This window comes from Raphanus sativus, chromosome 4 (genome assembly GCF_000801105.2).
Source record: "Raphanus sativus cultivar WK10039 chromosome 4, ASM80110v3, whole genome shotgun sequence".
Classification (NCBI taxonomy): Eukaryota; Viridiplantae; Streptophyta; class Magnoliopsida; order Brassicales; family Brassicaceae; genus Raphanus; species Raphanus sativus.
This window is the reverse complement of record NC_079514.1, coordinates 49,383,305-49,408,249: the sequence shown is the minus strand read 5'-3', so window position 1 is coordinate 49,408,249 and position 24,945 is coordinate 49,383,305. Positions and strand designations below refer to the sequence as shown.

At 40.1% G+C, this 24,945-nt stretch overlaps 3 protein-coding genes across 8 annotated transcripts; 2 read left to right on the top strand and 1 right to left on the bottom strand.

Moving 5' to 3' along the window:
* The first annotated feature begins 2,185 nt into the window (after positions 1–2,185).
* Positions 2,186–2,761, top strand: LOC108831227 (beta-galactosidase 14-like). Its single transcript, XM_018604789.2, has 2 exons — positions 2,186–2,545; positions 2,648–2,761. The coding sequence occupies exons 1-2, from the start codon at positions 2,186–2,188 to the stop codon at positions 2,759–2,761; spliced, it is 474 nt and encodes a 157-aa protein (XP_018460291.2).
* A 3,326-nt stretch (positions 2,762–6,087) lies between these two features.
* On the bottom strand, positions 6,088–7,706 carry LOC108831222 (uncharacterized protein At5g39865-like). Its single transcript, XM_057010069.1, has one exon. The coding sequence runs from the start codon at positions 7,507–7,509 to the stop codon at positions 6,451–6,453; it is 1,059 nt and encodes a 352-aa protein (XP_056866049.1). The 5' UTR covers positions 7,510–7,706; the 3' UTR covers positions 6,088–6,450.
* A 1,934-nt stretch (positions 7,707–9,640) lies between these two features.
* Positions 9,641–24,934, top strand: LOC108831228 (condensin-1 complex subunit CAP-D2-like). 6 transcript variants are annotated; one of them, XR_008944519.1, is made up of 8 exons: positions 15,887–22,968; positions 23,067–23,258; positions 23,445–23,574; positions 23,659–23,716; positions 23,804–23,955; positions 24,069–24,296; positions 24,378–24,543; positions 24,618–24,934. XR_008944519.1 is itself a non-coding variant. In XM_057007394.1 (7 exons), the coding sequence occupies exons 3-7, from the start codon at positions 10,530–10,532 to the stop codon at positions 23,682–23,684; spliced, it is 396 nt and encodes a 131-aa protein (XP_056863374.1). In that variant the 5' UTR covers positions 9,641–9,918; positions 10,305–10,409; positions 10,492–10,529; the 3' UTR covers positions 23,685–23,716. The 6 variants fall into 6 exon arrangements, 1 of the variants encoding a protein (XP_056863374.1); XR_008944520.1 differs by having other exon boundaries at positions 15,888–22,968; positions 24,389–24,543; XR_001946315.2 differs by having other exon boundaries at positions 15,893–22,968; positions 24,401–24,543.
* Positions 24,935–24,945: the final 11 nt, after the last annotated feature.

Here is a 24,945-nt window from a genome sequence, read left to right as displayed (position 1 = left end):
CGGGGATTAATCGGAAATTTTTTTATAGTTATTATTCTATATTCAAAAATTTATACATTTGTTTAAGTGATTTTCTTATTTTCAATACATACAGTTGTGTAGTTAGTGTTTAATTAAAGATACAAAGAAACTACAGTATATTGTTGTGTTGGTATGTGGTCTCTCGTATTAACTCCAATAACACATGTTCAAGGCACTAAAAATTATTTTTGTTTCTTTTTTAGATGAGTGGCATTTCTGTAATTTCTTTCATTTTCTTCAAGGGTTTCTGTAACTTTTGAGTGGCCGCCAATTTTATACAGTTCATCGATTTTCTTATTTTCTTGTTTATTAAAGATATAATCTTGTAGATTCATAACAAAACATCTGATTTAAACCATTTTAAACCCAAAATTTATAATTATTCCGAATTTCACGATTTATTGATCGATTTTACCAAAATTGATACGGTGATTGACTGTACCATATACTCGCCGTATAGTCAATTTTAGCAAAATTGATATGGTGATTGACTGTAGCATATATGATTTGTGAAAGGAGCAACAAAGAGATGTCTGCTTCATGTTTTATTTCCACATTTTAATGTTTACCGAAGCCCATATACTGATTAGTTGACTATATCGAAGCAAACATATTTGTCAAACGCAGTGTTTTATATCAGTGGCATTTAGTAGTAATTATTTAGGAAAAATAAGGATTAAGTACCAAATGTACTTCAGTTTTAATAGTTTAGATTTAATAGTCTCTGCTTCATTTGTCATAAATGCCATTACTTTTGCCCCATTTTTGTTTACATTCTGGCGTCATTTCAGAATGCCATTAAAACTGGGGATTGATCTCCCTCCTCCAAGGTCATTATGGGTGCATCTGCCATTGAGACAGTACTGGATCATTTGCCAAGGGGAGAACCTGCAAAAAAGGAGAGTGGGAGCGGAAGTGTTATGCCCTAGATGCAAAGCTCAAGAGTATCCAACTCACATTTTCTTTAACTGCTCCTATGCGATAAAAGTTTGAGATCTGATACTTTTACTGAAATCGGTTCACATAGCTGAGAGATGCAAATTTGAAGGAGGCACTGAGGAGTTTAAGGCAAACACTATGTCTCCCTCCGTCGGGGGTCACAAAAACAATAGTGCCGTGGATTTTCTGAATGCTTTGGAAAGATAGAAACACCCAGTCTTCGAGAATCGCACCATCCCTCTAGAGAATACAACAACAAAGGCGATTAGTCTCGCTCTAGAATGGATTAATGCTCAGGAAGATACAAAAACAAAAGCTAAAGCAGATTTACCTATGGGAGGAGAGCAGAATGTAAACGCTGAGAAGAGGATGGCTCTAGAAGTCAGAACAATGAGATACAAAACGGACGCAGCTTGGCGAGCGGATCGGAAAATGGCGGGATTGGCCTGGGGTTTCTCGGGACCTTCACTCCAGATGCCGATCTATGGATCCGCATCTCAGCCTTACATTTGTTCGGTCCTGATAGCTGTAGCAGTAACGATGAGAGAGGCTCTCTCCTTGGCAGCGAATCTGGAGTTTCCTTACTTGTATGTGTACTCCGACAACAAAACACTCATGAGATCAATTTCCAGTAATCATCACACAAATGAGATCATCGGTGACATCTGCAAGATCTCGTCTGCTTTTGATTCAATTTCTTTCTCGTATCTTCCTCGAAACTGTTTATCCGACCTGACATAGACGAACAGGCCAAAAGGACTTTATCAAATGCTATCTTTGTAATGGACCTTTAAGATCGTCAAACTCTATTTGCTTTTTTTTTGAATTTTCAGTGCACAAAAAATGCCTTTTTACTCTTTAAGTTGACACCATTTATAAAAAATATTGTTTTTTTCAATGTTTCTTCTCATTACTTTTAATTTAAGAAATTACAAAACAAAATCATTCCTTGTAAAATTTGGGAAGGAACAATAGGGAACAAATGTTTCTTTTTCTTATTTTTCTCTTTTAAACTGGAAATATAAATTTATTAAAAAGTAACGGTGGAAAAGTCAGAAGCAAATTCATTCCAAAACCAAGAAAAAATAGGATCGAGAAATAGAATTACAAGTTGAGAGAAAATTGCGTGGCCACATCTACACACGAATTTTCCTAAGACAATATATGTACGTCTATAAGTACGTATATACATTCTTGTTATCTTTGATTACGAGGACATAAGAAAATGGATACTTCATATTTCTGTTATCGAGACTACTACATCTTGCTTCTAGTTCTATTTTATTCATCTATGCTTGATTTAGCTTCAAGTACGTACATTTTTAGTGATGCAAGAGGCATCAAAACCGATAGTAACCTGAAACGTTTTCTCTCTAATTCTAATCATCAACATGGCAAGGAAAATAAACAATGTATAAGTCTAGAAGCAGATATGGAGATGATGAGAGTTTCATGTGATGAATCTAAAGATATTATTACAAAGATCAATTTCGCTGATTATGGCAATCCTACCGATTGTGAAGACAATAAAGATAGTAGACACGGAAAGTGCGGTGCACCAGCTACCTTGAGGCTCGTCAAAAAGGTTAGAAAAATTAAAAAAATATTGACAATATGTTGTGGATTAGTTACATTAGTAAATAATAATTCTCTCGATGAATCTTATAGTTAAATATTATTTGTGCAGAATTGTCTTGGAAAACACATGTGTTACATTCGTATTTCGGACGAGATGTTTGGTCCGAGTCACTGCAAGAAAGATATTAAACTCACTGTTGAATACACGTGCACAAAAGCTTAGGTTTTTTATTTGCTCCTTAATTAAAGCCTTTGAAAAAATAATTCTGGTTTGTTTCCTTGTATGGATCAAAGTTCTTGTTGATTTTATTTGTTATTTTCCAACAAGTTTTTTTTTCCAACAAAGGTTGATATTAAAAATCAATAAGTAAATATAGAAAAAACTAGTCACAATTTGATCACTTTTCTTAACTAAATGAATCATATATAATATGTGACAGTTCTATGCGATTTTTGTATCTTTTGATATAACCGCATTAATATTATTTCGCAATACCCAAATCCATGAATCGGACCGAAACCGGACCGAAATCCATGAACAGCCCTACTTTATATTTACCTTGTGGAACAAGCATATATTCTCATGTAAATAGTTTTTTTACCTCTCAATTATACTACAAATATATTTTCTTTGTAACTTTACAACTGGTTTACGATAGAAATATTTTTGGACGTAATTTCGTCATAAATACTTCGTAAATTTACGAAAAAATATTTTCCTCGTAAATTTTCGTTGTTAGAGCCGTGTTTTTTTGTAGTGATGGCATCTGGTGTCACCATCATGAGGGAAACTTCAGACGCTGAATATCTCTCTCATTTAAACAGGCTCCGACCATGCCAAACATTGTTGAGGTGAGCCTCAACCGTTCTAACCGATCCATCAACGAACAAATAGTGGAGTATCCTTGGCTTTTGCTTGTGCTCTGATGAATACTTAGTGAGACTGTTCTTTTTAAAGGACAGAAGAGAAAATGTTGTCAAGATCAAACAAATGATCTTTTACATTTCTTGTCTTTTAAAGTAAGGATTTTCAATCTGGACATTGTTTTTTAGTTTTTCAATATTTTGGTTTATTAAAAATAGTTATCATATTAAAACCGTACTAAATTTTCATCCGCCCTTTCAAAGGGCAGGTATATTTTTATTTTAATTTAAAAGTGGTTATTTAGAAAGTGGTTATTTAGATGTAGTTATAAAATAATTAAATTTGACTAAATATATATCAATTGATCATGATTCTAATTTAATAGAATAGATTTATTTTGATTTGGTTCGGTTTATTCAATTTTATACCAAATTAAAACTCACCAATTTATTTATCTTTTAAACTATTTTATTTATTTTATTTTATATGATTAGATATTGGCTTTTATATAACATGAAAATGTTTCGGTTTTTTTTACAACAATAGACTAGACTATCATATTTCGGTTTTTAATAGCCTTTTTTTCTTTTTATTTTACTATTTAAAATAATTAGTAAACATATTAAGTTAATAATTATAATAGTTTTTATAGAATAAAATTAATAACAATTAGTAGTCCATAATATTATAAATAACTAAAATATTAGCAAATATATTTGTTAACAAAAAGGTAAAATTTATGTTTTATTTAATTTAATAAAAATGAATATAATCTTTTAACTTAAAATAAAATATTAAATTACTAAAATCAAAATTTAATTATGAAGATCATATCAATAAATTAAATTATATACATATTCTTAATTATCTTATATAATTTACATATAATTATATAATTATATTGTAATTGATCGGTTTATATTACATATAATTATCTTAAAGTGTTTTTTTTTTCCAAATCAATTTCTCTATTTTGGTTCGGTTATATACGGGATTGAACACCCATAATTTAAAGCAAAGGATATTAAAACCAATACCATCTTAGTAAATAGTAATTAGCTTGCATTAAGCTCATTTCTTATTTTAATATACAAACTAGATTTTGACCCGCGCTTCGAAAGCGCGGGTATTATTTTTCAGTTTTATGAAATATATTATTTTTTTGTAGTTATTGAATGTATTTATCATAGTGAAATTTTCTTTATAATAAATTCGACACATAGAGTGTCTCTGGTAAACTATATGTTTCTCTCGTTTTGTTTTATTCTCTCTCCAATCAACATATTTATTTGACTTGTTGTTAAAAATAAATGATTTTAAGACGAAAACTATACAATACTTTTACATTGATATTTTGTTTAAACAATGTGACATATTTTTATATTAATTAAATATTTACATTGTAATTTAAACTAAATTTTGACCCGCACGCCCGTGCGGGTGTATATTTCAAACCGATTTATATGTTAAGTTTAGATATTCTGACATATGTTATTCAGATTTATATACAATATATTATTTTATTTATAGATTTTAAGAAATTCAAAATATATAATGAATTTTAAAAAATAATTTAAATGAGTTATCCGAACCCGAAGTGAACCCGCAAAGATCCGAATATAATTCGAAATAAAATTTAGAAATATCTGAATGGAGCTGAATTCTTCGACCTCCGAAACCCAAAACCCAAGCAGATCTGAAACGAACCCGAACGGATACCTGAACGCCCAGCCCTAGTTATAATTCGAACTAAAATTTAGAAATATATGAATGGGGCTGAAATCTTTGACCCTAGAAACCCAAAACTCAAACAGATCCGAAACAAACCAGAATAGATACCTGAACGTCCAGCCCTAGTCACTATTATGTATCATGTATATGTCATCATATAATTAATTGTATTGGTCCATCATATAAATAATAGAATAGTCTTTCGACGTCAAAAAAAAAATTGGTCCATCATATAAATAATCATATAAGTAATAGTATTTTATATGTATCATCTTATAAATAATCATATATATTATATTCTTAAAGTTTAATTTGAAATATAAAAACCATAATTTAAGTTGGTATATAAAATTAATCTTTTTGTTGTATTTTCTTATATATAATGAAAACATTTTTTAATAATGGTTATTGGAAAATATTTTAGTAAAATAATTTTTGAATATATGAATAGTTTTTAGAAAAATTTATATAAATGAACTTTAAATTATTATTTTGATTTGAAATATGTATATAAAATTTAAATTTTATTTTATGATTATTTTAGTCAAAACAATGTTTTTAGGTAATTAGATTAGTCTATTTTGTATATTTTTTAAAACTGATATAATGGATTTCCAATTTTTATTAATAACATAAGCCATTATTTTTTCTTCTTATTTTTTCTTCTTGACATACTTTTATCTATGTTTCAAAGTTTTAATTTTTTTTGCATTAGTTTTCTATGAGTTATTATTAATTTTATGATATTTTTTTTGAAAATTGAACTCTTGAAATTTTATATTTGACTAAACTAAATAAGGTAATAATACTGTTGTTTTACATAATATACTATTTATATTTCAATTTGTGTTTTTATTTTCACCATAAAGAATGTTAAATAAAAACAATTATAAATATAGTGACATAATTTTAAATAAAAAAAATATAGAAAGAAGGTTGTTTAATTTATTATAAAAACAATAGCTAAATGTTTAAACAAAAAGAAGTATTAATTATGTTATTCATGTTTCCAATTAATTTTCATTTGTTATTAATTTACTGAAAATACAATGGCTAAATATGTAAATAAAAGAAAGTACACATCTCTACTATCCATCTCTACTATCCGTATTGCCAAACATATCTCATTTATTCTACTATTCATATTACCAAACATATCTCATTTATTCTATTATCTTTGTTTCCAAACATCTCCATTTTGTACTTCAACTTTAATAATATAGATACTAAACCAATACCATCTTAGTAATCTTACTCCCTTCACAATTCACACAATCAATCTAATACCATTTCACCCCACCCACACAGCTCTTTACTTAGAGACAACACTCACGACAACGCAACAATCCATTCTCATTACACTTCGAACACCGCTTGAACATTTCGTCTCGCTCCTCGAACACTTTGGTACTACCATCACAGTTACTACAAGGCACAAACCTTGCATCACCACAGCTCCTGCATGTCCCCAAGGATTCACAAGCAGGGAAACCTATCAACATCTCAGATAACTCGCCACTATCGTTTAGCTTCATAATCTCCTCTATACCACCAATGTAAGTATCCCCGATAAACACCTGAGGCAAACAAACCGGTTTGTCCGCATCTCCGAGCATGCTTCGTAGCTCTTTCCTGTATTTCGAATCCATGGAGATGTCACGCTCGTCTACCGTCACCTGAAACCCTCTCAGTATCGTTCTAACGCAACAGCAATCCTCGTACGTCTTTCGAATCCCTCTGAGGGTTGTGAAGTAGAGCACAATCTTGTCTTCTTCTTTGGCCTGTGTACTTATAGCCTCGACATTGATACTATCATTGCTTAATTGCTCAGAAGACACAGCTTTATTGTAAGAAGAGACAATGCTAGGATCTAAACCAGACAAGAATGATTCTTCAGACAAATGCTTCCAAAGAGGTTGCTTTGGTTTATAAGACAACGGGACCCAACCTTCGTCTTCTTGTTCGATTCTCACGAGTTCGTAAGATCCGTCTAGTTTCAAAACCGACACATTCCGATCCGGGTCGGGTTTAGGGCAAAGATCCAAGATAGGGTTACCGAGATTAGGGCTTTCGAATTCGAATTCGTCGTCGTCCAAGCCGTCCATAAGCTCCCATGTGTTGATGACCGAGTCAGGAGAGAGCGAGTCGCGTGAGACCGAGTCTGGACCGGAGATTGAGATAGGATCGGAGACGGTTTTGGATCCGTCGAGATCGACGAGGAGGAGAGAACCGTACGAGGTGGATGTGAGGGAGACGAGGTGGTGAGTGTCGCCTTTTCTTGCCGGAGGATGGTGAACTGACGGCGTCGGGAAAGAGAAAGCTCGGTGGATCGCCGGAGAAGTAGAAGAAGCGGGTTTTGAAGGAGAAGAGCCCATTTTTGAGTGATTCGCTGAGGTTTGAAAGTTAGTTTCTGAGGTTCTTGATTGATAGAGAAGAGAAGAGAGGGAGGTGGAGAATAGCTGTCTATGGCAGTTGGGAGAAGGAAGAGGGTGAAAATATTTAATGGCGGAAGAAAGATGGTAATGTCTACAACTAATCTTCGATTTGATTTTGATTCTGTAAGAAGAAGAAGTTGTCTATAAAGTTGGGCAAAATATTTTATGATCTGATTAATTAAGATTAGAGGCCATAACAGAAAAGATAAATTAAACTAAAAATGTCATTATCTACGTAACCGTAATCTTTTTTCTTTTCTTTTTTTTTGTCAACACGTAACCATAATCTTTATCATTTTTGTTAGTACTAAACCAATAGGAGGAAGAAAAATAAAATTCATCAAATGAAATATTGACATGTCATTTTCAGTTTTTAACGATATATATGTTCAAAAATATATAATATAATATTAAGTAAATTTAGCTTTTATTCTTGATTTTCCATACTTGCCCAAAAAAAAGAGAAATATGGGTTTAAAAAAATCAGAGAATGTATTTAATTGTTTTTTCTTTGATAAAGTATAAAACAAAATGATTAAGCCTCTCTATACATGTTTTTTAAAAAGAAAAATATAGTACTATATAAAATTAGTGATTCCAATAATAAATTTCAAGATACGACTTGGATATAGTATTAATGTGAAAATTTAATCAATGACTTTAGGGGAAAGCTTCTGTATCTGACTTGTTATGGATATCTTGCTTAATTTCTTAATCTTGTTTGATTAATTTTGCCATCTAATCTATTAATTTAGGGATTATCTACTATTTGAAGTTCTCATTTAAATTTTGGACTCTTTCATAGTTGTTGCTAAAATATATCATGCTCCTATACAATGCAACCTACCAACTTAAATTAAACCAAATCTTAACCAACATAGATTAGTTAAACCTAACCAGTAACACTTTTATAATATTTTTGGTTAATCTCTTAATATAATTAGATCATATAAAACTGAACCACTCTTAAATCAACGAGTTCCATATCATTCCAGACATAAGAGAAAAAATATCCGACTCATTTACAACATAAGCATACAAAGACCGTGTATGCTTATGCTCATTGATCTTCCAAAAACCAAATAATTGTGGCATAGACCAACATAGGCTCATGTTCGTATCACTAACTTTACTTCCATATATTTACTCTTCACTTACATCATATCACAACATACACAGTTAACATGATTTTTTTTTGTTCAAACAACCAAATAATGGTGGCATATGGTCACTAGATTTTTTTAAATATGTTTTTTTATATATTACATTTTATGAGACTATGTGTATAAGTTTTTTTTTTTGAAAAAAGTATAACTATGTGTATAAGTTAAAAGATAAAAGGTGTGACAAAGCAAATTATTATACTAAAAATGAAAGAAGATTAAATACAAACTAATAACAAGTACAACACAAATTATAACACTATTAAATTCTATATATATTTAATAAAATATTATATATATGTCTAATATGTATATATATATAAATGTTACACAAAATATATATAATATTATATACACATATTATATATACCATATATTATTAATTGAAATTTGACAAATCAATTTCCGCCATTTAGGGCGGGTCCTAATCTAATTTTTTATGTGCACATAACTTTTTAGTTTATTGACATGGTGTGGTATGCTGTCTGGTACAATAAAATGACTTATTTATCTGTAGATCCAAATCCCACCACGAGAAAGTTATATGGTGCTTTGCTGTTCTTTTTAGGGTCAAATGCTTTGCTGTTACATACTTACATGTAATATTATGATTAATAATATGTTGTCCAGTGTGAATCAACTTAAAACCGTGTTGGAGAAAATATAAAACTAATTGAGAAAATTTTCAGTTTAAAATAATTGAGTTTACTTTTTGCAAATAAAGATACATTAAACTATAAATAAAAATTAACCCATGCGCCAAAAATAATTTCATTAACAATTGCTTCCCCATTTGGGCCAGCAAAGCCACCAAGATACCCATCGTCACTCATCGATGCTCGGATAATTTTAGTGTCGACATTTTAATAACAAAAATGAAAAAAATCACGGAAACTAATACACTCCGACCCGAATAATTATCCTGAACCCGACCCGACACTGTGCCCATGACTTCCCGCTCCGTCGTCATTTCCAATTTTGATTTTGAAATTATATTTTTGCCAAAAGCTCTCTCTCTCTCCTCCGAACAACGTCTCTTTCTCTAAAAAATGGCTCCTCCCTTTGTTTTCCCCCAAATTATACGAGCCCTAGCAGAAGATCCGGAAGACAATCACAGCTTGTTCGCCCAGAATCCCGTCGACGGTGACCTCTCTTCGCCCTTCCGATCTCGAAGAATTCGTCAGAGGTAAAAGCCGTTGAACTACAGTAATAGTTCACTCCGAGATGGTTTAGGCTTCATTTGCGTTGCATTGATTCATAGCCGGTTCTGAGATTTACCAAGCTTTAAACAATCACAGATTAAAAGGTTATATGCTTAATACAAATATATTTCTTAACTAATTTGGGAACGGAATAATCTATACATATTATGTTAACCAGTGATTGGTCTAGGTCACGCCTAAGTGTCCGCCTAATCAGCAAATAAAACTATTTTTTTTAGATCAGTCCGGACACCTGCTTAATCAATAATCTTCGTCTAACTGTCGCTCAGATATTTCTTGAACATTGATATTAACAATTATAATTTTATGGATCGGTTTAAAAGGTTCATGCATTTCCAATCATTTATAGGATCACATCTCATCGCAATGCCTTGAATTGAAGATATACATTTTCTTTCTCATCCTTATTGTCATGACTGAAGCATCACATGTTATCTCTGTTCACAGCACCAAGGTGAGTTATTTTTTCAAGGTTACAGAGGAGAGTTCTTCTCTTTTAGCTTGCATTTTGGTATAGTGATGTTGTGGATGAACAGGTTGCAGCAAGAGGGAGGAAGAAGCAGATTGTTCAGTCATGGAACTGGGAGCCTCAGAGGGGGACGATGCTTAATTTTGATTGCAAACTCTCTTGAGATCAACCTGTCCTTGCTCTTTTCATGTACTGTCACAAATAAACCATTCTTCTGACACTTTATGAGTTAACAATATCCCCTCCATACATGGTGCTAACTACCTTGTTTTGTGTTGTCTCTGCTGGCCTTCTCTCAGGATAAGTCCATCTATGAGGCTGTTGAGAATGCCTTCTTTCTTCGCACTCTGTCAACTGTTTGAACCGAGTTCCAAAAAGATGAATTGTTTAAAAGGTGTTCCAAGAAGATGAACTGTTTGAATCGAGTTCGGTCGGAAACTAGTAGAAAGAGAGATGAAACTCGCCTGTGGGTTTAACGAAGAGGTTTTATTGTAAAGAAAGAGTTTGGCGGTTACAAAGGGAGAGTAAACGATGAGAACAAGCTAGTGCTCGAAGAGCTGGCCTGAAAACAGTACAAGGTAGCGGATAGAGAGAAATGAAACCCTCGTTCTAGCCGCCTAGTGAGTGTGTAAAAATGTCGATCCCTTGCTTCGTTCTCTCCCTTCTCCTTTTATATCTCCTTCTCTCCCGTGATTCACCCTAACGAGTGTGTGACCTCATGGGCTTCGAGATGGGCCGAGCTACAGGATCATTGGGCCGGATGGTTGGGTATGACGCACTGAACCGATCCGTTCCCGATCAATCTGAAGAGGCTGCTCCGTCTGAGTCCCTTGATAAGAAGAAGAGGAGGAAGAAGAAGGGCGCTGAGGACCCTATTGCGTCGCGAGATGACGCTATCGAACCTTCTTCCGGAGGTCCGGCTGAAGAACGCCCGAAGGAGCCTTCCTTTTCAGAGGGATGCTGTTCATTCCGCTTCTCCTCGTCGTGACGAAGTTCCTTTTAAGAGGGATGCTGCAGTAGACCCAGAGCAATCAAGAGGAAGCGCCAGTAAGAAGAAGAAAGATACAGTGGGACCTCTTAACAGTGTGCAGAGTGACCCGAAAGGTACACTTGCTCGATCCTTTTTTTTTTGGTATGTTGTAGTTGCACCGGTTAAGGCTGCCTACGTACCTTTAAAAAGAATAAAGCCGTTCGTAATTCGTTTTGGTCGAGTAAGAGTGACTCTGGGAGTGCACTTACTCGATGTGAGTTTTTGTTTGTTATAGCTGCACCGGTTAAGGCTTCCTACGTACCCGAAAGGGATCAAGCCATTCGTAGTTCGCTGAAGTCAAGTAAGAGTGACCCGGGAGGTGCACTTACTTGACTTTTTTTTTGCTTAATCGGGTAAAAGTGACTCGAGGGGTGCACTTACTCGATTATGTGATTATTGGAGCATTGTTGCCTGCTTGCTTGCATAGAAGCAAAGGGGAATAACGCTTGAGGTGCATGGAGTTCCATGCCCGTGGGACTGCTTCGCCAGTTGAAGTTTCGAGGCGGTACACTTCGGGTTTAATCACCTGGGTGATTTTGTACGGTCCTTCCCAGTTAGTCCCGAGTTTGCCGGCCTTCCATTCCCTAGTGTTCTCGAAGACCTTCCTGAGAACGAGATCACATTGTTCAAGAGGACGCACTTGACTTTCTTGTTGTAATAGCTCTTGATTTGGTGCTGGTAGTTCTGGATGCGGAGCAATGCTTGATCGCGATGTTCCTCTATCGCATCGAGAGCGTCAAGTAACATGCTTTGGTTGAGTTCAACGTGTTGAGGCATCCGAGACCTACGGAGGCTGGTGACCATTGCTTCGACTCCGTAGGCCATTGAAAATGGGGTGCATTTAGTCACCGAGCATGGCGTGGTGCAATGAGACCAGAGGACGCCGTCTAACTCGTCAGCTCATAAACCTTTTTTTAAGTCGAGGCATTTCTTGAGTCTGTCTATGATCGTGCGGTTAGAAGACTCGGCTTGACTGTTACTTTGTGGGTAGCGTGGTGTCGCCGTGTTGAGGCGGATTCTCCACCTATCGCAAAATTCGCGAAACTTGTGCGAGATGAACTACGAACCATTGTATGTCACTATCTCGTAGGGAGACCGTGACGGCAGATGATGTTACGCCAGATGAACTTCTGAACCTCATTGTCTGTAACGTTAGCGAAAGCTTCTGCCTCGATCCATTTTGTGAAGTAATCAGTAAGGACAAGGACAAAACTTCTCTGGCGTCACTTTTGCATTGGCCCTATGATGTCCATTGTCCAGCGCATGAATGGATACGGCGTCGTGAGTGTACGCAGTTGCTCAGTAGTGCTCAGTAGGACAATGGATCGTAGGTGCGTGTCTTTGACACTTGTCGTAGAGTTTGGCATAAGATTTGCAGTCGGCGTTAAGGGTAGGCCAGTAGAAGCCTTGGCTTTGGACTTTGAGGGCTCGAGCTTGTCCTCCAGAGTGGTTACCCGCTGCACCCTCGTGGTTTTCAGCCATGAAGAGGTGTGTTTCGTCGCTGTGGATGCACTTCAGGAGGACCTTGTTGGCGTTCCAGCGATGGAGTTCGCCGTTGATAACGACGTAATGGGCACTACGTGCCTTCAATCTTCGTGCTACCCATTTGTCGTCTGGAAGGGTGACGTGCGCCAGGTAGTTGATGAGATCAGTACGCCAGTCAGGAGCTTCGTCTGTGGTGGAGTCAAGTTCCATGTCGGTTGCTGTTGTCACTGAAGCGGCGGAGGGGATCTTCTCGGCCGGTATTGTAATGCTGGGGCTCTCGATTCTGTGGATTCTGGGAATCGTCCGTTTGACTTGGTCTTGTAGTTTGCTTCCAAGGGCTGCCAGAGCATCGACGCAGACATTTTCTCCTTGTCGGACTTTAGTAAGTTCGAAGAATTCAAAGTTTTTGGTGAGGTCTTGGATGAGCTTAAGATATGCATCCATACGGTCGTTGTAAGCATCGTACTCGCCATTGTACTGGCTGGCGACGAGTTAAGAGTCACAATAGGCGCTTAGTCGCTTGACCTTGACGGTCTTTGGCAAGGCGCATACCGGCGAGGAGAGACTCGTACTCGGCCTCATTATTGGAGGCGGCAAAACCATAGCTAAAAGACTGCCTTATTAACTCGCCTGTTAAGGACTGGAGTTGAACTCTTGCTCCTGAACCTTTGTTTGGGGAGGAACCGTCGACGTGCAGAATCCAATTGCGATTTGGGACGACGAGATCTTGTTCGAGTTCTGGTGTGAGCTCAATAAGGAAATCAGCAAGCACTTGGGATTTAGCTGCTGTCCTATTTTTGTACACGATGTCGTGTTCGCTAAGTTCTATCGCCCACTTCGTTAGTCATCTAGAATGGTTGGCGTTTGGCATGACCTTCCGGAGGGGCTGGTTAGAGAGGATTTCAATCGTGTGCGATTGAAAGTAAGGGCAGAGTTTTCTCGCTGAGTGCACTACCGCGAGTGCCATTTTCTCGAGGGTCGGGTAACGGGTTTCGGGCTCGATCATGTATTTACTTGTGTAAAAGATAGGTTTCTGCTCGCTACAATGTTCACGGATAAGGACGCTACTGACGATGATGGATGTGACCGCAATGTTGAGAGTGAGTATGTCGCCTGCTTCCGGTTTCGAGAGGACCGGCGGGGTAGTAAGATAATGCTTGAGTTGGTTGAATGCCTCTTCGCACTTGTCGTCCCAGATGAATCTTCTATTTCCTCGCATTAACTCGAAGAAGGGAAGGCATTTGTCGGTCGAACGCGAGATAAACCTGTTAAGCGCTGCAATTCGACCGGTGAGGCGTTGGACTTCACGACTGGTTTTTTGGGCTCGGGAGATCGAGGATGGCTGAGATCTGCTTGGGATTCACTTCAATGCCTCTTTGAGTTACGATGTATCCCAGAAATTCGTCTGACATAACCCCGAAAGTGCATTTTGTTGGGTTAAGCTTCATTATGTATTCGTTTAGCGTCATGAAGTAGTCTTGCAAATGGGCGAGATGGTCCTCGGCATGCAGTGACTTGACGAGCATATCGTTGATGTAGACTTCCATTGTAGATCCGAGTTTATCAGAGAATATATGATTGACAAGGCGTTGGTAAGTCACCCCTGCATTTTTGAGGCCGAATGACATCACTTTGTAACAGTAAGTTCCTCTATCTGTGATGAACGCGGTTTTTTCTCGGTCGTCGGGATGCATCATTAATTGATTGTATTCCGAGAATGCATCCATGAATGTCAGCAGCGCATTCCCGGCCGTTGACTCGACTAGGCGATCAATGTGCGGGAGCGGGAAGCTGTCTTTTGAACAGGCTTTGTTGAGGTCAGTGAAGTCAACGCATACGCGCCACTTGCTGTTCTTCTTGTTATTACCACTGGGTTGGCGAGACAATTGGGTTTGGCGAGCCAATCTGCGTACTTCTCCTCGGTAATGGAACCGGCGGCGAGCAAGCGTTCCACTTCTTCGTTGACCGCTTTCGAGCGTTGAAAACCCAACTTCTGTTATTTTTAGCGGATCGGTTGAAGGTAGGATCAATGTTCAACTCGTGGGAAATAATTGCAGGTCAATCCCCTTCATATCTGACGTGGTCCAAGCGAAAGTTGAGATGTTTTGTCGGAGAAAAGCGATAAATAGTCAGATGTATATCATCCGCCAAAAAGGCGCCGACTCTGATCACTTTGCTGGGATCTGTGTCGTTGATGGGGACTTCGAAGACCTCTCTGTTTGAGGAAATACCTTCTGTATTGGATACGAGACGGAGTTGACGTGCGACGTTGGTCGTTGCAGCTTGATTGTTGCGATCAACAGGTCTCGAGCGGCTTGTTGATCCCCTCGAAGAGTCCTAATCTTTCCGTCGGATCTGGGGAATTTGACGCATTGATGGTACTTTGACGGAATTGCCTTCATCGAATGCAGCCATGACGGGGATTATCGCCTTTCTCCGACGAAACATCTCAACTTTCGCTTGGACCACGTCAGATATGAAGGGGATTGACCGGTAATTACTTCCCACGAGTTAAACGTCGATCCTATCTTTAAAACGATCCGCTAAAAACGCCGACAGTTGGGTCATGAACGCTCGAAAGCGGTCAACGAAGAAGTGGAACGCTTGCTCGCCGTCGGTTCCATTACCGAGGTGAAGTACCCAGATTGGCTCGCCAACCCAGTGGTAGTGTAAAAGAATAACAACAAGTGGCGCGTATGCGTTGACTTCACTTACCTCAACAAAGCCTGTCCGAAAGACAGCTTCCAGCTCCCGCACATTGATCGCCTGGTCGAATCAACGGCCGGGAATGCGCTGCTGACATTCATGGATGCATTCTCGGGATACAATCAGATAATGATGCGTCCCGACGACCGAGAAAAAACTGCGTTCATCACAGACAAAGGAACTTACTGTTACACATTCGGCCTCAAAAATGCAGGGGCGACTTACCAACGCCTTGTCAATCGTATATTCACTGACAAACTCGGATCTACAATGGAAGTCTACATCGACGATATGCTCGTCAAGTCACTGCATGCCGAGGACCATTTCGCCCACTTGCAAGACTGCTTCAAGACGTTGAACGAACACGGAATGCAGCTTAACCCAGCAAAATGCACTTTCAGGGTTATGTCATGCGAATTTCTGGGATACATCGTAAATCAAAGAGGCATTGAAGCGAATCCCAAGAGGATCTCGGCCATCCTCGATCTCCCGAACCCAAAGCACAGTCGTGAAGTCCAGCGCCTCACCGGTCGAATTGCAGCACTTAACAGGTTTACTCGCGTTCAACCGACAAATGCATTTCCCTTCTTCGAGTTACTGCGAGGAAATAAGAGATTCATCTCGGACGACAAGTGGGAAAATGCATTCAACCAACTCAAGCATTACCTTACTATCACGCCGATCCTCTCGAAATTGGAAGCAGACGACATACTCACTCTCTACATTGCGATCACATCCATCGCCGTCAGTAGCGTCCTTATCCGCGAAAATCGTGGCGAGCAGAAACCTATCTTTTACACAAGTAAACGCATGACCGAGCCCAAAACCCGTTGCCCGACCCTCGAGAAAATGGCACTTACGGTGGTGCACTCACCGAGAAAACTCCGCCTTTACTTTCAATCACACACGATTAAAGTCCTCTCTAACAAGCCCCTCCGGACGGTCATGCAAAACGCCAACCATTCTAAACGACTAATGAAGTGGGCGATATGACTTAGCGAACACGACATCGTGTACAAAAATAGGACAACAGCTAAATCCCAAGTGCTTGCTGATTTCCTAATTGAGCTCACACCAGAACTCAAACAAGATCTCGTCGTCCCAACTCGCAACTGGATTATGCATGTCGACGGTTCCTCCACAAACAAAGGTTCAGGAGCAAGAGTTCAACTCCAGTCCTCAACAGGCGAGGTAATAAGGCAATCTTTTAACTTTGGTTTTGTTGTTTCCAATAATGAGGCTGAGTATGAGTCTCTCCTCCCCGGTCTGCTCCTCGCCAAAACCGTCAAGGCCAAGCGACTAAGCGCCTATTGGGACTTTCAGCTCGTCGCCAGCCAGTACAATGGCGAGTACTCACAACAAACGTATGTATGCATATCTTAAGCTCGTCCAAGACTTCATCAAAGACTTTGAATTCTTCGAAGCTCGTCCACGAGGAGAAAATGTCTGCGTCGATGCTCTGGCAGCCTTTGCATGCAAACTACACGACCAAGTAAAACAGACGATTCCCATCCGCAAAATCGAGAGCCCCTGCGTTACAATACCGACCGAGAAGAACACATTTGTCGCTTCAGTGACAACTGCAACCGACATAGAACTTGACTCCACCACAGACGAAGCTCCTGACTGGCGTACTGATCTCATCAAGTAATTGGCGCACGACACCGTTTTAGACGACAAATGGCTAGCACGAAGATTGAAGGCACGTAGTGCCCATTACGTCGTTATCGACGGCGAACTCCATCGCTGGAAAGCTAACAAGGTCCTCCTCAAGTGCATCCATGGTGACGAAATGCGCCTGGTCATGGCTGAAAACCACGAGGGTGTGGCGGGTAACCACTCCGGAAAACGAGCTCTAGCTCTCAAAGTCCAAAGCCAAAGCTTCTACTGGCCTACCTTTAACGATGACTGTGAATCTTATGCCAAACGCTGCGACAAATGTCAAAGACACGCACCTACGATCCATTGTCCTACCGAGCAACAACTGCGTACACTCACGGCGCCGTATCCATTCATGCGCTGGGCAATGAACATCACCGGGCCAAAGCTAAATTCACGCCAGAAACGTTTTTTCCTTGTCCTTACTGATTACTTCACGAAGTGGATCGAGGCATAAGCTTTCACTAACGTTACAGACAATGAGGTTCAGAAGTTCATCTGGCGTAACATCATCTGCCGTCAATGGTTCACAGTTCATCTCGCACAAGTTTTGGGAATTTTGCGACATGTGGAGGATCCGCCTCAAAACGCCGGCACCATGCTACCCGCAAAGTAACGGTCAAGCCGAGTCTTTTAACCACACGATCATCGAAAGACTCAAGAAACTTAAATAAGGTTGCTGAGCTGACGAGTTAGACGGCGTCCTTTGGTCTCATCGCACCACGCCCCACTCGGCGACTAAATGCACCCAATTTTCAATGGCTTACGGAGTCGAAGCAATGAATCCCGCAGAAGTTAACGTCACCAGCCTCCGTAGGTCTTGGATGCCTCAGCACGTCGAACTCAACCAAAGCATGTTAATCGACGCTCTCGATGCGATAGAGGAACATCGCGACCAAGCATTGCTCCGCATCCAGAACTACCAGCACCAAATCAAGAGCTATTACAACAAGAAAGTCAAGTGCGTCCTCTTGAACAATGCGATCTCGTTCTCAGGAAGGTCTTCGAGAACACTAGGGAATGGAAGGCCGGCAAACTCGGGACTAACTGGGAAGGACCGTACAAAACTACAAGCACCAAAACGAGAGCTATTACAACAAGGAAGTCAAATCGCATCCTCTTGAACAAGGCGTTCTCGTTCTCAGGAACGTCTTCGAGAACACTAATTAGGAAGGACTGTACAAGATCACCCAAGTGATTAAACCCGGAGTGTACCGCCTCGAAACTTCAACTAGCGAAGCAGTCCCACAGGCATGGAACTCCATGCATCTCAAGCGTTACTCCCCTTAGGTTCTATGCGAGCAAGCAGGCAACGATGTTCCAATAATCACATAATCGAGTAAGTGCACCCCTCGAGTCACTCGTACCCGATTATGCAAAAAAAAAAAGTTGAGTAAGTGCACCTCCCGGGTCACTCTTACTCGACTTCGGCGAACTACGAATGGCTTGATCCCTTTCAGGTACGTAGGCAGCCTTAACCGGTGCAGCTATAACAAACAAAAACTCACATCGAGTAAGTGCACTCCCAGAGTCACTCTTACTCAACCAAAACGAACTACGAACGACTTGATCCTTTTTCAAGGTATGTAAGCAGCCTTAACTGGTGCATCTAAAACATACAAAAAAAGGATTGAGCAAGTGCACCTTCTGGGTCACTCTTACTCGATCCAAGCGAACCATTAATGGCTTGATCCTTTTCAAAGACGAAATAGCTTAAGTCCTAAACGGGATCGTCGAGAAATCACTAGGGAAAAACTGCCAAAGCCCCGCATTTGATTCCGAAAATGGAAAAAACATAGATCTGCATAAGAAGCGTCCGAATATATTACAACAAGGCCCCATTGGGAAAAGTAAAAACGAAAATAGGATTACGAGAGACAAGAGAGATAAAGGGTGTTCGGTACGTCCTTCTGGAACGGTTGCCTCCTTTGCCTCAGCAGACTCAGGGCGAGTAGCAGCTGCATCCACCTTTTTACTCTCAACATTGGTATCTGCCTCCTTTTATTTCTCTCCTAATTCGTCTCCTTGATTAACAAGGATAGGAGGGAGCGAGTCGCCAATCTCGTCTCCCTCTTCGTCCGAAGGCCCATCAGAAATTACAAGTGGAGGATCCCCCTCCAAAGGAACCTTAGGCAATGCAACCTTCTCCGGAAGTGGTAGAGTCTGTCCCAATTGATCAACATCCCCAGCGACCTTAGTTGGGGGCTCAGTCTCAGAGTTAAGTTGTTCGCTTTCCGAACGTTGGAGGCGAGCTGCAGTCTCAGGATCGAACATGAGCGAACCATTAATGGCTTGATCCTTTTCAAAGACGAAATAGCTTAAGTCCTAAACGGGATCGTCGAGAAATCACTAGGGAAAAACGGCCAAAGCCCTGCATTTGATTCCGAAAATGGAAAAAACAAAGATCCGCATAAGAAGCGTTCGAATATATTACAACAAGGCCCCATTGGGAAAAGTAAAAACGAAAATAGGATTACGACAGACAAGAGAGATCAAGGATGTTCGGTACGTCCTTCTAGAACGGTTGCCTCCTTTGCCTCAGCAGACTTAGGGCGAGTAGCAGCTGCGTTCACCTTTTTACTCTCAACATCGGTATCTGCCTCTTTTGATTTCTCTCCTAATTCGTCTCCTTGATTAACAAGGATAGGAGAGAGCGAGTCGCCGATCTCGTCTCCCTCTTCGTCCGAAGGCCCATCAGAAATCACAAGTGGAGGATCCACCTCCAAAGGAACCTTAGGCAACGCAACCAACCTTAGGCAACGCAACCTTCTCCTCTTGAGATATGATCCTGAAAACGATGTATCCACTCGAGATTGAGATCAGGCCAAAGACGGTGACTTAACGTAGAGAGAGTCTGCGCGTCTTCAAAGAAGTTCTTTGGGTACGCGATCGTATTAGGATGGCAGACTGCAAAACAGAACAAGGAAACGATTAGATTGGCAAGTAAAAGATAGAACCTTACGCGACGAATCACTATCTACTAATTCTACGGTTCCAAATTACGCGAAAGTTCTCTGTTGGAGGCTCCGCAAAAGCATATTCATCCGACTTGACGTAGAAGTAGAAACGCTGCCAGCGCTTCGTCTTGTTCGGATGACCAGTCAGAATGTTATAACTAGGACACATCTTCAGCGAGAACAACCCAGGCCGCAGAACTTTCCAGAGGTTAACTCTTCGAACGACCTTACACTCAGCGAGATATTGACCTCAGCAGCGATCACCATTAGCGCAACAGCGATTCGGTACGATCTGTTCATGAATTGACATATGGCAACGTCTCGCCGAAAAGCATAGGACGTCACCAGTCGTGGGATCGGGAACCACCGTTTTGTATCCTCCCGGAAGTACGATTCATAGAGGCAGTGATAGCCAACTGGAGAGGACCATAGTCTCTGCTGGCTAAAAGGGATAATGTAGGTTACTCCAACCCCTCTGCTTTCTCGCAACACCTTCCTGACGCTGCTGTGAGTAGAACACGTCTCGACTACTTTCTCCCAATCTTGCCCTTCAGCATATGGATCGTGAAGAGCTTCAGGAGGAAAAGCATGAAGTTCTTCTAATAAGTCGCCTTCGTGATAGCACGTTGGCCTGCAGTTTTGCAACTCGGGACGCCACATCCGAGGAATTCTCAATTGAACGAGTCTCCTTCTCTTTAAAGGATGCGATTCACTCGGCCCATCATTTCCTGAACCTATGAGCCAACGTCTTGTTATCGGTGTCCCTCATCGCATCGCGATGAAGCAAACTGAAGTTGTCTAGAGGACTACTGTTCGTTGTCACATCCTTATCTAGATCGTTGCTAAAGACGACAGCTTTCCCTTTTTCCTCACGAGACAGACAATTATTCGGCGGCATAATTCGCGATGAAGGAACAGAGAACACACTATGGCGGACTTAGAGAGAGAAATAAATCTAGAGAGAAGAGAGAGAGAAGCTACCTGAGGAAATGCAGAAAAGTTAGCCACCGCAGAAAAAGTCCATCTATTTATAGCAAAGACTAGGACACACATCTCGAAGTGCAATAATTACACCTAAAAGGATTTAGGAGCGCCTAAGTGGGCCTAAAACCCCAAAGATCTTCTCCATTCGCGACGGTTCCGCTTCTCGAAGAACCGGAGTCCAATCAGAGATAACCGACTAAACCAAGCTAACTGGAGTAGACCGATATAGGTTTGGTATGCAATCATATTCATATGAATTCGATAACTAGAGAAAAAGGTCAAACAAAAGAGAGGCAGACAAGATTGGTCGTATTATGCGACTAAACCACGTCCCCCGATGCGAAAAACAACGTTCGTGCTTCGACAAACTAAGGAGAGAAGCGAGTAAAATTTCGCCATTCAACGAGTCGAAAGGAGACGAGCAGAAGTCACAACATTAAGCAAGTAAAATTCATTTTGTCAGCGCGTTTGAAGAGGCGAGCAGATTTCCCTTTTGGATGCGGGTCTACATCGTCTGCGACCTTACTCGTCGAAAGAGACGAGAAGAAGTCGCAGCATTAAGCGAGCAAAATTCCTTTTATCAACGCGTTTGAAGAGGCGAGCATATTCCCCTTTTGAATGCAAATCTACATCGTCCGCGACCTTACTCGTCGAAGGAGACGAGAAGAAATCGCAGCATTAAGCGAGCAAAATTCCTTTTGTCAACGTGTTTGAAGAGGCGTGCAGGTTTTCTTTTGGATGCAAGCTAACTTCGTCTAGGTCCCTACTCGTCAAAGGAGGTGAGAAGGATTCCCAGCATTAAGCGAGCAAACTTCGCCATTCAATGCGTCGAAAGGAGGCGAGTAGAACTCGCGATACCAGGCAAATGAATCTCTTCTTTCAACCCGTTTGAAGAAGCGAGCAGAATTCGCATTGATGGCCGAGTAAGTTTCATTCCCTTCGGCACCTCGGACGTTGCGAGTAAAGCGCGTCTAAACGAACAAACAAGCGTGAAGCATTTGTGGCAAGATTTCTGCATTACCGGGTTAAACGGATCTTCTATCCGTTGAGCCACTCACATCTACTTCATTCAGAGTTGGTGGCATCACTCCAAATGAACTGGGGGAACTTACTGTAGAGGATAGATTCCATCATCTACAAGACCCATTGAATAGATAGATCCGGCCCGCCAGATCACTGAAATCCAGTTAGATTAGGGCGAACAATGACGTTGTCGTGCTCTTGGTCACCAGATGGGCCGAACAGGAGCATCATACCCAACCATCCGACCCAATGATCCTGTAGCTCGGCCCATGTCGAAGCCCATGAGGTCACACACTCGTTAGGGCGAATCACAGGAGAGAAGGAACTATAAAAGGAGAAGGGAGAGGAACGAAGCAAGGGATTGACACTTTTACACACTCACTAGGCGGCTACAACTAGGGTTTCATCTCTCTCTATCCGCTACCTTGTATTGTTTTCCGGTCAGTTCTTCGAGTACCGGCTTGTTCTCACCGTTTACTCTCCCTTTGTAACCGCCAAACTCTTTCTTTACAATAAAACGTCTTTGTTAAATCCACAAACGAGTTTTGTCTCTCTTTCTGCTAGTTTCCGACCGAACTCGGTTCAAACAAAGGAGGAAGAAGCAGATTGTTCAGTCATGGAACTGGGAGCCTCAGAGGGGGACGATGCTTAATTTTGATTGCAAACTCTCTTGAGATCAACCTGTCCTTGCTCTTTTCATGTATTGTCACAAATAAACCATTCTTCTGACACTTTATGAGTTAACAATATCCCCTCCATACATGGTGCTAACTACCTTGTTTTGTGTTGTCTCTGCAGGCCTTCTCTCAGGATAAGTCCATCTATGAGGCTGTGGAGAATGCCTTCATTTTAATCTACATAAGGAAAAATCCAGTTGAAATGGCCAAACAGTTGTTGAACCTTGCCATAGATTCGAATATAGGAGATCAAGCAGCATTAGAGTTTATTGTTAATGCTTTAGTGTCCAAAGGTGAAATTTCTAGCAGCATGGTAGGTTCCTTCTCTGACTCTCTGTCGCTTTGAAATTATGACCAGTCAATACATGTAGTGATGCACGGTCAAGAAAAATTAAGAAATAGTGAGCGTTGTTATTGGTTACTGGTTCATTATTTCTCGAGTTAAAAAGCTTCCACCTCAAGAGGATAAATAGTGCGTCTATGGTTTTTGTCTTTGTAGACTTCGGCTCTGTGGTACTTCTTTTGGTTTAACATCAATGGGACAACTGCTGAGCAAAGTCGTGCGGCTCTATCTATCCTTTGCATGGCTGCAAAGTCGTCCTCTAGGATTCTTGGATTCCATCAAAAAGGTATATAGCTTTTGGATATTGAATTTACATTGACTTGTGTTCGGTCTTGTCTAACCATAACTATGTTTCCTCAACAATCTCCAGGACAAACTGATGGAGGCTCTGGTTGAGAAGCTTGGCAATAGATTTAGCGGAGTCACAAGTATGCTTGTACCGATGATGTATTCTTACACCTGTTGTGGATTTAATAGAAAGTATATCCCTTATAAGTCTACACCTACGCTTTCAGAAACAAAACAGTGGGAATACATTTTGTATTCTCTTGCGTTGCTGACGTTCACCGAGAAGGGAATCAAAAAGCTTATCGAGTCATTCCAATCCTACGAGTACGCTCTAGCAGAGGATCTAGTGACAGAAAATTGTAGAAGCATAATCAATAAGGTAACATTTCTCTGGTTTGCTTCACTCATGCCATTCTCTTCATGTTTCTAGTGTTGTTTGTGAGTTTGCCATCTGGTTGTGAATCTGAACATGGGGAAAAGTTTGCGAAACAGAACTTAAAGCGTGCATGGAAGAGTTTGAGGAGAAGCTCAACAAGTTCCTCATGGAAAAGAAAGAAAAAGAAGAAACCGCAAGAAACGCTCAGGTTCATGTAGAGAAAGCCAAGAATATGGAATCTCTTGTTTTTTTTTTTTTTTTTTTTGAGAAAAGGGCAATGGAATCTCTTCTTGTCCCCAACAAAGTGAAAGAAGAACCTGTACAAGAATATGATCAAGATGAAGGTTAGTAATGTTGCATCATGGCTATAGCATAGTTCATTGTACCAGACGGATAATCTTTATCTCTCTCCTCTCTTTCTAAAGCACCCTTTTAGTGTGGTTCTTAGATGCTTCAGACAGTGAAATTGTGGATCCAGCTATGGAAGAAGCAGGGAATAATTTGAAAGCATCCAACTCCGAGGAAGAGACAGATTCTGAGCGAAGTCATACCACGAATCCTCTCATTCCTTAAACCAAAACACCAGTGGCGGTATGTGAAAACTTCGACTTTAGGTACATGAATCCATTTAAGAAAAAGTTGAGTAAAGTTCTTTGGTTTTCTAGGGGAAGAAAGCGAATCAGAAAGCAGGAACGTCAAGAGAGGAAACCGTACAGAATCATCGAGACACCTCAGAAGAAGCCTGAGGTCATCAAGTAGAACGCAAAGAAACTGTGTTCAGGGCAGGGCAGGGCAGAGAGAGTGTGTGGTTAAGTTACAACTAGGTCTGTTTTTGGTCACTGCTTTCGTTTTCGTTTTTTTTTGCTCTATGATGCTGTAGACATTGAAGAATCAATCATATCTATTTGTCTATGGTAATACGATAAATGTTCAGCTGTGATAAACTTGTAGCGACTACGTCCTGAATTGTTTTTTGTAGCAAGTTCTTTTTGT

Coding starts and splice junctions, on each gene's coding strand:
- LOC108831227 (XM_018604789.2), top strand. CDS start 2,186: ATGGATACTTCATATTTCTGTTATCGAGACTACTACATCTTGCTTCTA. Junction 2,546..2,647: donor CCTTGAGGCTCGTCAAAAAG/GTTAGAAAAATT, acceptor TTATTTGTGCAG/AATTGTCTTGGAAAACACAT.
- LOC108831222 (XM_057010069.1), bottom strand. CDS start 7,509: ATGGGCTCTTCTCCTTCAAAACCCGCTTCTTCTACTTCTCCGGCGATC.
- LOC108831228 (XM_057007394.1), top strand. Junction 10,614..23,066: donor CCTGTCCTTGCTCTTTTCAT/GTACTGTCACAA, acceptor TTGTCTCTGCAG/GCCTTCTCTCAGGATAAGTC. Junction 23,575..23,658: donor TCTTGGATTCCATCAAAAAG/GTATATAGCTTT, acceptor AACAATCTCCAG/GACAAACTGATGGAGGCTCT.